This window comes from Rhinoderma darwinii, chromosome 1, assembly GCF_050947455.1.
Source record: "Rhinoderma darwinii isolate aRhiDar2 chromosome 1, aRhiDar2.hap1, whole genome shotgun sequence".
NCBI lineage: Eukaryota > Metazoa > Chordata > Amphibia > Anura > Rhinodermatidae > Rhinoderma > Rhinoderma darwinii.
In genome coordinates, this window is record NC_134687.1 from 360799873 (window position 1) to 360812131 (window position 12259).

At 41.2% G+C, this 12259-nt stretch overlaps 1 protein-coding gene across 50 annotated transcripts in view; it reads left to right on the forward strand.

Annotated features, from left to right (window-relative positions):
* PTPRD (protein tyrosine phosphatase receptor type D) overlaps positions 1-12259 on the forward strand; it is a 1823241-nt gene that overhangs the window by 1760616 nt on the left and 50366 nt on the right. For all 50 annotated transcript variants that reach the window (XM_075826835.1, XM_075826978.1, XM_075827034.1 and 47 more), the window contains one exon: positions 8429-8604. In XM_075826835.1, the coding sequence (XP_075682950.1) occupies positions 8429-8604 (176 nt within the window). The remainder of the gene's footprint in view (positions 1-8428; positions 8605-12259) is intronic.

Genomic DNA, 12259 nt, shown 5'->3' on the forward strand with positions numbered 1-12259 from the left:
AACGCATGCCACACGCAAAGCACACTGATTCCAATATGCAACGCACACGGACATGAAATGTAGGAAAAATGCTGCGGTTTTTTACGTGCGTAAATTGGACGCGCTCCTCTGAATGTAGCCTTACGTTAAGGAGACTGTCCTAGCTGAGGAGATTACAGAAGTAAGCTAATGTTCTTGCAATGTTTGTATTTAAGACGGGCCTTTAGTTAAAGAGAATAATTGCAACATAAAATCTGGTGATTTATAAAAAGGATTCGGTGTCCTTTTATTCTCCGACTGTTTCTTGTGGCATATAAGGTTTTTCCTCACATACTGTATTTAGTGATATGGGAATAGGATATAAATTATTAGTGAATGGGTTTAATTCCTATAGTTTGTAATACATTATATTTTAAACATATAATAATACCCTATTGGGGTTGTCTGAATAAGACAGATCAGTTTGACCTATTATGATCTAATGACATAAAGCATAGTAGAAGTGTCATCAGAATTTATATCCGGACTGAATGACAGATCTTCCATTCTTAGCACGTGTAACACTTCACATTGTCTTTACAAACATATTTGTATATCCAGCCATAAAAAATCTGTAATCCTATTCGGCACCATACACCAATGACTCCATTTTCTATAGCACAATAATGTCATTTATTCTGAAACTGGATGGGTTAAACCAGGGGTCAATGCTAGTTCAGTATAATCTAGGCGGCAATCATCATGTCCGTGCGCTGTACAGTCACTGACATTCCCCATCCAATCCCGTTACACTGCGTGCCTACTAAATGGCTTTTAAAGTTTATACAAATAATGTGCTGAGCTATCATATTGCCTGCTCTTTAAAATGTGTGTTATTAGTTTTCACATAAACCTGCACCAACCATATTACGTCTTTACGGTAAATGCAAAAATGATTTATTTCGAGTTTTCTATTGCTTATAGTTTGAAAGCTCCGTCATATTTTCTGTCTATATATCAGCCATGGACCAAGTCGACCAAGGTCATCTGCTCATTATTCTTTTAATCTGTACAATTCGTTGCCAGAATAATGTTTGATATATCTCTACTGCGGTTTAAATCAAAAGCATCTTAGTTTGACTTGGGTTTCTCTTGATTATTTGCGTGATAGCTTTCTGTAAGTGATTGACTGCTAATCACTAGATCTGTGATACCGGGGATGAAAAATGAATATTCTTTTTACTTCTGAATTATGCATATTGCAAATATAAAGCAATATACGAGGCTGGTGATGTTCCTGCCTACAACAGTAGCTAATCCATCTTTAAAGGAGATCATTCATTGTACAGAGACTGCTGTTTTCTTCTCTACATGGGAAGGGAGCGTTGTGATGTTACTGCATCAGACCATTTCATAGCCAGGACACAGTTCAAATGTCATCTTGATATCGTCTCTCCTTATAAATTGGTCCTTTAAAATAGAAACTACGTTATAATTTATTTTATTACTGGAGCGATTAAAGATTATTTTTTAAATTAAGCAATTTCATTTGTTTTCTTAAAGAGGTTGTCCAGAATAATAAAAAAAAAAAACAGCTTTTTTTTTCCATGGGCGTATCTGGTATGTTAATTTTTTCCTATTCATGTGATTGGGCCTGATCTGCAATGCCAGATACAACCCTTGTAAAGATGTGGCACTGTTTCTGGGGGAGGAAAAACTCTTTCTCTTTTCTTTTTTTTTCTTTTTAAATCCTGGACAATGTTTTATATATTTTTTTTCCAGTTGCTTTATCCTGTATTCAAGTCTACACTATCTCTATGGTTGGGCTCAAAAACTAATAAGGGTATAAAAAGTAAAAGTAACAAAATACTGTATGCAAAATAAGAACACAGCTTCTGCCTTCATTTGCATATGCTATTGAAATATATAAGAAAAAGAAAACCCCACAAACACGCCAAGGCAGATTTATAAAACTGGTGTAGAAGAAAAGTAGAAAAGTTGGCTATAGCAACCAGATTCCAGATTTTATTTCTCTGAAAATGTTGCACGATCTTTGTGCCAGATTCTTGAAGGCAGTTGCGCCAGACGTTGCGCCAGACGTTTGTCCAAGTATGACTAGTCAGAAAAAGGGGCACATCTTATGGATATGTAAACTAATGCCACATATATAACAGCTGGGAGACATTTTAGTATGAAATTGGAACATTTTAATGACTGAACTGGTGCAGGTATAATAAAAATACTGATGCAGCTTTTCACACCATATTCACAAACATTTCTTAAGCGGTTTCCTGAATTTGATAAAACTTCATGCTGTTTTTCACACCTATTCTATTTTTAAACTCCCTCAATATGTCTAACACTTGACTTTGGGTTTGTGATGGGGTACACCAATGCGAAATACATATATGTGCATCCATGGATAGTATCTGTTTGTTCTATTTCATTGGTTTATTTTAAACGTGAATGTCCACCCTTGAACAAAATTTTGTTTAATTGTTTTACCTAAATAGGTCTAAAACTCTTTAATATCTTGATATCTCTATTATTCTGATACAGAGTTCGATAGGCCCTACATAGACACAGATTTAAAAGAGAAACTGCTGACTACCTGAAGTTGCCACTAGATGGAGCTTACTATATAGCGGCAGATTTATTATGTTTCATACGCCATTTTAAAAAGAAAAACGCCTTAAAGCATCATGGTACTCAGACTGTTTGTAGGTTAATGTTATATAATGAGAGCGGTCTTGGTTATTGACAGGTTCATCATTGTTGGAGTCATTTTGGTGCTTTGCCTGTGATCAGGCATAGATTTGTGCCAAAATTTGCGCAATTTTCTGGCCTTAGTATTGATAAATTATTGGAAAGGTCGAGACCACGCTCATTATCTATAAGCCTTGCTCACTTTTCAACACTTTTGATAACTTTTTATAACTGGCGAGTGCCAAGAAAAGTAAAAAATGTTGCACAAATATGGCGTCCACCATGTTTTGGAACTGTTTTAAGCCATAAAACAGGCGCAAAGCTATTTATAAATTCTGTACATAATGTTTTATTAATAAGTTCATATTGTAATCTCCCTCTAGTGGCAGCAGCAGGTAGCCAGGAGTTTAGCATTTAACTATGTCTATACAGGCGATTTGGAGCTCTGTATCAGAAAAACAAAGCTCCAACTGATATGAAAATATATTAGGAAATTAATCAGCACCGAAATTTGTACCTAAAACCTACATGGTGTTATATTCCCAGAATCAACAATTGTAACCTATCCACCGGTTTGGTGATAATTGTATGAATGCTGAAGGCCCCACTGCTGGCGAGAATCGGGTCCCAAAGCTCTTGTTCCGCCTCACTGTTCGACCGCAGTGAAGAGAAAATTAAATGGAGTGGCGGTCAAGCATGTGCCATTCATTATATATGGGAATGATGGAAACAGCCAAGTAGTCATTTACATTGACATTGAATTCAAGCTCCTCCTTGCGGGGCTGCAGTGAGGAGGAACAGGGGTTTTGGATCCCCGTTCTCGTGATCGGTGGAGGTCCCAGCTGTGGGACCCCTAGTGATCAGACAATTGTAACCTATCCTGTAGATAGGTGATATTTGTCGATTCTGGTTCAACCCCTTAAATAGGGCTGGGCAATTAATCGGAATAAGAACTAAACCGAAAGTCATTTTCCACATTTTTTTTTTCTTTTTTTTTTTTTCGGTTTCACCTGTATCTGTGTCCTTGGGATGCAGATACAGTTGAAACCTATGGGAGAGCAGGGAACCGTCAGTTCACTGTGTAACATTGGCCGCTCGCGGCTTGGCGCAGACAGGCACAATGACGTCACTGCCTTGTGCCTGCCTGTACCGAGCCGTAAGAGGCTCATCACGCCTATTTTCAGAGTCCGCTGGACTTCTGCCATACACCGGGGTTTCAGGCATCTTATTAGTCCATGGTGTTCTCTATGCCTGCCCCATTGACTTTTTTTTTCCACCTCAATGTCTGCCCTATAAACTTCTTGTTTATCCTCAATGACAGTGTGCCACGGCGAGCGGACAGTGCCCGCCCCAATTGTATAGACACGGATGATGGGGGCTATATACAGGGTTGATGGGGTATGATGGTGGTCCCTGTATATTACCCCATCATTCCTGTATATAACCCCTATCATTCCTGTATATAACCCCTATCATCCTGTATATTACCCCATCAATTCTGTATACTAGGATAATGGGATTACATACAGGGACGATGGCTGTCTAGTATATACAGGAATGATGGGGGTGATATACAGGGATGATGGCTGGTATATACAGGGATGATGAGGGTAATATACAGGGATGATGGGGGTTATATACATCATCCCTGTATATAGCAGCCCACCATCATCCCTGTATATAATCCCCATCATCCCTGTATGTAAGCCCCATCATCCCTGTGTATACCAGACCGCCATCATCCCTGTATATAATCCCCATCAATCCTGTATATAACACCCATCATCTGTGTATATAACATTGGGGTGGGCACTGTCCGCTCGCCGTAGTGCTCGGGCATTGAGGCTAAACAAGAAGTAAATATGGTGGGCATTGAGGACATTGTGGATCAATAGAATGCCTGAAATGCCGGTGCATGGCAGGAGTCCAGCGGAATCAGAAAATATACACCGAGCCACACAGACCAGAGGAGCAGAGGGATCTCCTCCACTTGTCATTGGAACGGGTTTAGGTGAGTATGTATTTTATTATTTTTGTTAGGCACTATTGGGGTTGTATGGGGGCAATATACTGTGTGGGGGCAGCTGTGGGTATACTGTGTGAGGGGCAGTGTCAGGGGGTATATTATATACAGTAATATACAGCAAGCTGAGGGAAATTATATTAATTAAATGGCGTAGCATGCAAATAGGGGGCATGGCATGCAAAAAAAGGTGTGGCCTAAAACTTCATTAATCAAAATCAAGGTTACATGTTCAATTAATCGTGATTTTGATTTAGCTAATAATCGGCCAGAGGAAAAAAGCAGCACTTCGTAGATGTATAGCTTATTCTTTGAAACATGGAAGAATAAACCACATTCTTGTTTGACATCAATCTTTTGCTGTGATCATTTATATATATATATATATATATATATATATATATATATATTTATTTTTATATATATATATATATATATATATATATACAGTACTGTGCAAAAGTTTTTGGCAGTTATGAAAAAATGCTGCATCCAAAGTAAGAATACTTTCAAAAATAGAAGTGTTAGTAGTTTTGTTTTATGAATTAACAAAATGCAAAGTGAATGAACAGAAGATCAATTTAAATCAAATCAATATTTGGTGTGACCACCTTTTATCTTCAAAATAGAATCAATTCTTCTAGATACACTTGCGCACAGTTTTTGAAGGAACTCGGGGCAGGGAAGTTGTTCCAAACATCTTGGAGAACTAACCACAAAACTTCTGTGGATGTAGGCTTTCTCAAATTTTCCTGTCTGTTCATGTAATCCTAGACAGACTCGATGATGTTGAGATCAGGGCTCTGTGGGGGCCATATCATCACTTCCAGGTCTCCTTGTTCTTCTTTACGCTGGTGATATTTCTTAATGACATTGGCTGTATGTATGGGATCGTTGTCCTGCTGCAGAATAAATTTGGAGCCATTAAAACGCCTCCCTGATGGTATTGCATGATGGATAATCCCCAATTCCATTTGCTGAAATGCAGCCCCAAACTTGCAAGGAACCTCCACCATGCTTCTCTGTTGCCTGCAAACACTCATTATTATACCGCTCTTCAGCCCTTTAGAGAACAAACTGCCTTCTGTACAGCCAAATATTTCAAATTTTGACTCATCAGTCCAGAGCACCTACTGCCATTTTTCTGCACCTCAGTCCTTATGTTTTCATGCATAGTTGGCCTTGTTTCTACGTCAAAAGTATGGATTTTTGGTCCCAATTCTTCCATTAAGACCCCACTTCTGGTCTGACTTCTCCGAACAGTAGATATGTGTACCTGGGTCCTAAGTTTCTGCCAGTTCTGAGCTGATGGCACTGCTGGACATTTTCCGATTTCGAAGGTATCAAAGCATGACGTGTCTACGATCTACTGCACTAAGTTGCCTTGGCTGACCACTGCGTCTATGGATCTCAACGTATCACGTTTCTTTGTACTTCTTCAAAAGAGCTTGAACATAACATCTTGAAACCCCAGTCTGCTTTGAAATCTTTGCCTGGGAGAGACCTTGCTGATGCAGTATAACTACATTGTGTCTTGTTGCTGTGCTCAGTCTTGCCATGGTGGACCTGTGACATGAAACTGTCTTCCACAACCTCACCTTTGTAGCAGAGTTTGGCTGTGTTTCAACCTACATATGAAAATGATGATGATCATAATCACCTGTTTGATATAATTGGCTAATCATACACCTGACTATAATCCTACAAAATCCATGACTTTGTGCAAGTGTATCTAGAAGAATTGATGCTGTTTTGAAGGCAAAGGATGGTAACACCAAATATTTATTTGATTTAGATTTCACGTCTGTTTATTTACTTCATATTTTGTTAATTGTTAAAAAAACACTTCTATATTTGAAAGTATTCTTACTTTGCAGTATTTGTCCACAGCTCCTTAAAATTTTTCCACAGTAATATATATATATTTATATATATATATATATATATATATATATATATATATATATATATATATATATAGCAAATGTATGGAGCAGCACTGTAGCGAAACATTCTCATGGTCGGTGTAAGACTTCGAAGAAGTGACCTCTCCTCGTAGATATTAAAAATAATTTTGGGGAATCAGCACTCAAATGTAAAAAGATTTAATCGCCAAAAATCTCACAGAGACGTTTTACCCTCCCTATGAAGGCATTGTCAAGCCCTGAAAATGCCTTCATAGAGAGGGTGAAATGTTGCTGTGAGATTTTTGGTGATTAAATCTTTTTACATTTGAGTGCTGATTCCCTGCAATTCTATATATGCATAATAATAATAATAATAATAATAGTGTTAAAAAATACTGTATAATATAGTGAATTATTTTGTAAATGTTTTATCAACGATTGTAAATGACCAGCATTGGACCTCTGTAGTTACGGTTCTTTAACAATGTTCTAGCCAGTAGTAAGAAAATCATGAAGTCTGCTAAAAGGTGAATTTCCAGCCCTGGGCATTTCGAAGCTGATGTAACAAGATGCTCCAGTCTAGCACTGCAGGCAGAGAATTCAAAGTATAATAATATTGATAAACTGCACTGCTGGCTGGCACCCTCTGGCAACAAAAACATTCAATTCCATTTCTAGAGTAATTCAATCCATTTCCAGCATTGCCAGTAAAGTGTCTTCCTATGCCAGGAATATATCCACAAATAATCAGCATGAGAATAAGTGTTGTTTACGGCTCGAGAGTTTCCTTTAACGTTCTATTGATTAAGGGATAAGTATATTGTTTACATCTACAATAACTCACATAGTGATCTTTATTACAAACCAATTATACATTATATAAAGACAAAAATCATTAACCTGCTATTGATTATATAACACACAGGCTGCATAGCTGATCTAAGGTTTTGTTTGTGAACAAACGACTCAAGAGTGTAAAACCATATGCCAGCAAATCATTATTCAGCTTATCTTTATATGAAACACATCAAACAACATTGGGTAGGGAATCTATATGTTTGCCCTTTTTTCACGGACCATATACTTATCAAATAAGCTGCGTTGTTCAAGTGATCAATTATAGGAAGGACACAATAAATGTATTAACATTTTACACTTGGAAATGCGGGATACACCAAATATTAATAGTCTTTAGTAGAAAATTGTGCTAGATATAGGTGAATACACTACATCTTTTCTACAGGAAATGAATCAGGCTATTCAACAATGGGAGGCAATAGCAGATGTATACAACTGTCTAGGAATACCGTTGCATATATTTATACAACCAGAGACATTTTTTAAACATTGAATGTAATGCCCAAATTTAGTTTAAACCTAGCCTTACTTACAGGGTAGTCAGTATACAGTATTTCATCCAATAGTTGGCCTTGAAAACCAAGTCTACCAATACTAAATACTATTATACTGAGCCTGCAGACAAGAACATGGATCTAAATAAGCAGGAGAATTTTCATCAGGAAACTCTTCTATTTTGCTTTTATATATTCAAAATGGGCTTCATGGTTGGGTGACTCGACCTCTCACATAGCCACATAGCACCGATAAGCCTAATGTCTAGTATCTTATTTTGTAAATGAACCAGCATTTCTATTTCCAACCCAATAAAACCATATCAATGCAGCAGATTTTGTACAGATAAACAACAGTAGAACAAGTACATTTCTCCGAACTCCCAATGATGGTTTTTAAAAAGGAATAGGAAACTTTCTATTTACATTAGCTAATGTTATATGGACCATTACAGTCAGTTTTGCCCCTTCTTCTTTTCCAGGCATACCGGGAAGTGACTATATTAACTCCAATTACATCGATGGTTACAGAAAGCAAAATGCCTATATAGCAACACAAGGACCTCTTCCCGAAACCTTTGGAGATTTTTGGAGAATGATGTGGGAGCAACGTAGCGCTACAGTTGTAATGATGACAAAACTGGAAGAGAGATCGAGGGTAAATATTTATATTGCTTTACAATATATGTCAGTTATATGCCGGTCATTGTACAGGGTTTATATGCAGTAGAATATTATCACATTATTATCTGTAAAATGACATTTACGTTTCCTTTTCCTTGTTAGCCATTTCTAAGTCACTTTTCCTTGCTGTACTATGTTCATAGATTGTATGCCTTTACTCCATTAGTTTATTTCATGGCTACGACATAGTTTCCATGCAGACGTAGGATCATATTGTGTATACCTTATCATACATATTATTGTTTGAGTACCCAAATAGTCATTTGCAAATCAGTATATTGTAATAAAATAGTGGTAGATGTTGTCATATTATACACCTCTGTCAGCTGGATGGCTTCTTTGAAAGAACTGGTATCATGAGAATGGAAGTGGGTGATCACTTGACATCTGCTTCAATGTGTTTCTGTAATGGCAGGAAGGAGGTGAAGGGAAAGTGAGCCCTAATCTACCCACCGCCCTGTCCCTGCCTACTTGCAACGATCCGCCCTAGGCGATGGGGTACAACTGGGCGGCGGTCCCTACGCTGTCTAAGTGCACAGGAGAACAAACAGGGAACACACAAGGGAAGGGGCAGTAGCCACGGAACGCCGCGAGGAAACGGAGCGGTGAATAAGTTGTCAGGACCAGGATGAAGTGGAGTATACCAAAGTGAGCACGGAGAAGGAAGCAAGCCAGGGGCAAAGCGAAGCAGGTTAAGCGGAACTGCAGCAAGGCAGAAGCACGGCAGAAGCAGGCTGGAGCAAGCAGCAGTGAGGCCAGGAATCCAGAAGAATTACAAGCACTGAGGAAGAGAACACGGCAGGTAATTAAGGACAGGGGGCGGAGCTAACTCCGACTGACCAGGCCGCGATAGGCTCTCCCACTCCTGAGCCTGCCACCCTGGTTGGTGGGAGATGGTGTCAGTCGAACAGGTCTGGCCTCAGGTGTGGATTGATTAATCCCGGGAGTATACCTAGACGTAGTACCTGGCAGATCCCTAACAGTACTCCCCCTTTTATGAGGGGCCACCGGACCCTTACTAAGAGGACCCGGTTTAGTAGGGAAGAGAAGGTGGAACCTCCTGATCAATACCCCAGCGTGAACATCACGGGCAGGTACCCAAGTCCTCTCCTCCGGCCCGTATCCTCTCCAATGGACCGGGTACTGGAGGGAGCCCTGGACCATCCTACTGTCCATAATCTTGGCCACCTCGAATTCCACCCACTCAGGGGTGAGAACGGGAACAGGAGGTATCCTCGAGGGCGACCAGGACGGGGAGCAGCGTTTAAGGAGGGAGGCATGGAAGACGTCATGTATGCGAAAGGATGGGGGCAGCTCCAGACGGAAGGATACAGGGTTGAGGACTTCAATGATCTTATAAGGTCCAATAAATCGGGGAGCAAACTTCCTGGACGGGACCTTAAGGCGCAAGTTCCTGGACGACAACCAGACCAAATCCCCGACGACAAACCAGGGGTTAGCAGAACGTCTACTATCCGCCTGAATCTTTTGTGCGCTCTGGGACGCCTCTAGGTTCTTCTGAACCTGGGCCCAGACAGTGCACAGTTCCCGATGAACATCCTCTACCTCAGGATTATTGGAACAACCAGGGGAAGCGGAGGAGAACCTTGGGTTAAACCCGAAATTACAGAAAAACGGGGAGACCCCTGACGAGTTACTGACCCGGTTATTCAGGGAAAATTCAGCAAGGGGAAGGAATGAGACCCAATCGAATTGACAGTCAGAGATGAAACACCTTAAATATTGTTCCAGGGATTGGTTAGTCCTTTCCGTTTGGCCATTAGTTTCGGGATGGAAGGCGGAGGAGAAGGACAGATCAATCTCCAACTTTTTACAAAAAGCTCTCCAAAATAAGGAAACAAATTGTACCCCTCTGTCAGAAACGATATTGACTGGGGCCCCATGGAGACGCAGGATGTGTTTCACAAACAAAGAAGCTAACGTCTTGGCGTTAGGTAGCTTCTTAAGGGGCACAAAGTGGCACATCTTGCTGAAGCGGTCGACTACCACCCACACCACCGACTTGCCCTGAGATGGAGGCAAATCGGTGATAAAATCCATGGAGATATGGGTCCAAGGTCTCTGGGGAATGGGCAAGGAACGTAGTAGGCCCGCAGGTCAGGACCTAGGGGTTTTGGACCTAGCGCAAACCTCACAAGCGGCGACGTAAGCCCTAACGTCTTTAGGCAACCCAGGCCACCAATAGTTTCTGGTAATGAGGTGTTTGGTGCCCAAGATGCCAGGATGACCAGATAGAGCGGAGTCATGGTTTTCCCTGAGTACCCTTAGCCGGTATTGCAGGGGAACAAACAGTTTGTCCCCAGGGACGTTCCCGGGAGCTGCACCCTGATCAGCCGCGATATCAGAAGCTAAATCAGAATCCGTGGCAGAAACGATTATACCAGGGGGTAAAATACAAGCAGGATCCTTCTCGGAAGGAGGATTGGCCATGAAACTACGTGACAGAGCATCAGCCTTAATATTCTTGGACCCAGCCCTATAGGTAACCAAGAAATTAAATCTGGTAAAGAATAGTGCCCACCGAGCTTGTCTAGGATTAAGCCTCCGGGCCGATTCTAGGAAAACCAGATTCTTGTGATCCGTAAGGACCGTTACCTGGTGTCTGGCCCCCTCCAGGAAGTGCCGCCACTCTTCAAAAGCCCATTTAATGGCTAGAAGTTCGCGGTTGCCAATATCATAGTTACTCTCTGTGGGCGAAAACTTCCTAGAGAAGTAAGCACAGGGGCGGAGATGGGTGAGGGAGCTGGTACCCTGGGACAAGACGGCCCCCACTCCCACCTCGGATGCGTCAACCTCCACAATAAATGGCTCCTCTTGGTTGGGCTGAATCAGCACGGGGGCCGAGATAAAGCACTTCTTGAGGGTCTCAAAGGCCTGGACGGCCTCAAGGGGCCAATGGAGGACATCAGCACCCTTGCGAGTAAGGTCCGTAAGAGGCTTAGCGACGACCGAGAAGTTGGCAATAAATCTCCTGTAATAGTTGGCGAACCCTAAAAAACACTGTAACGCCTTAAGGGAGGCAGGTTGGACCAATTCCGCCACAGCCTGAACCTTGGCAGGGTCCATGCGGAATTCATGAGGAGTGAGGATTTGCCCTAAAAATGGTATCTCCTGTACCCCAAAGACACATTTTTCAGTCTTAGCAAACAGATTATTCTCCCGAAGGACCTGGAGCACCTTCCTGACATGCTCCACGTGGGAGGACCAGTCCTTGGAAAACACCAGTATGTCATCAAGGTACACAACAAGAAAATTACCCAGGTAATCTCTCAGGATTTCATTAATAAAATTCTGGAAGACAGCAGGGGCATTACACAACCCAAAGGGCATGACCAGGTATTCGAAATGACCCTCGGGTGTGTTGAACGCAGTTTTCCACTCATCCCCCTCTTTGATGCGGATAAGGTTATATGCCCCCCGTAGATCGAACTTAGAAAACCATTGGGCTCCCTGAACCTGATTAAAAAGATCCGGGATCAAAGGAAGTGGGTACTGGTTCCTTACGGTGACCTTATTCAGGTTACGATAATCAATGCACGGCCTAAGACCACCATCCTTCTTCCCCACGAAGAAGAAGCCAGCACCTACAGGAGAAGTCGAGGGGCGAA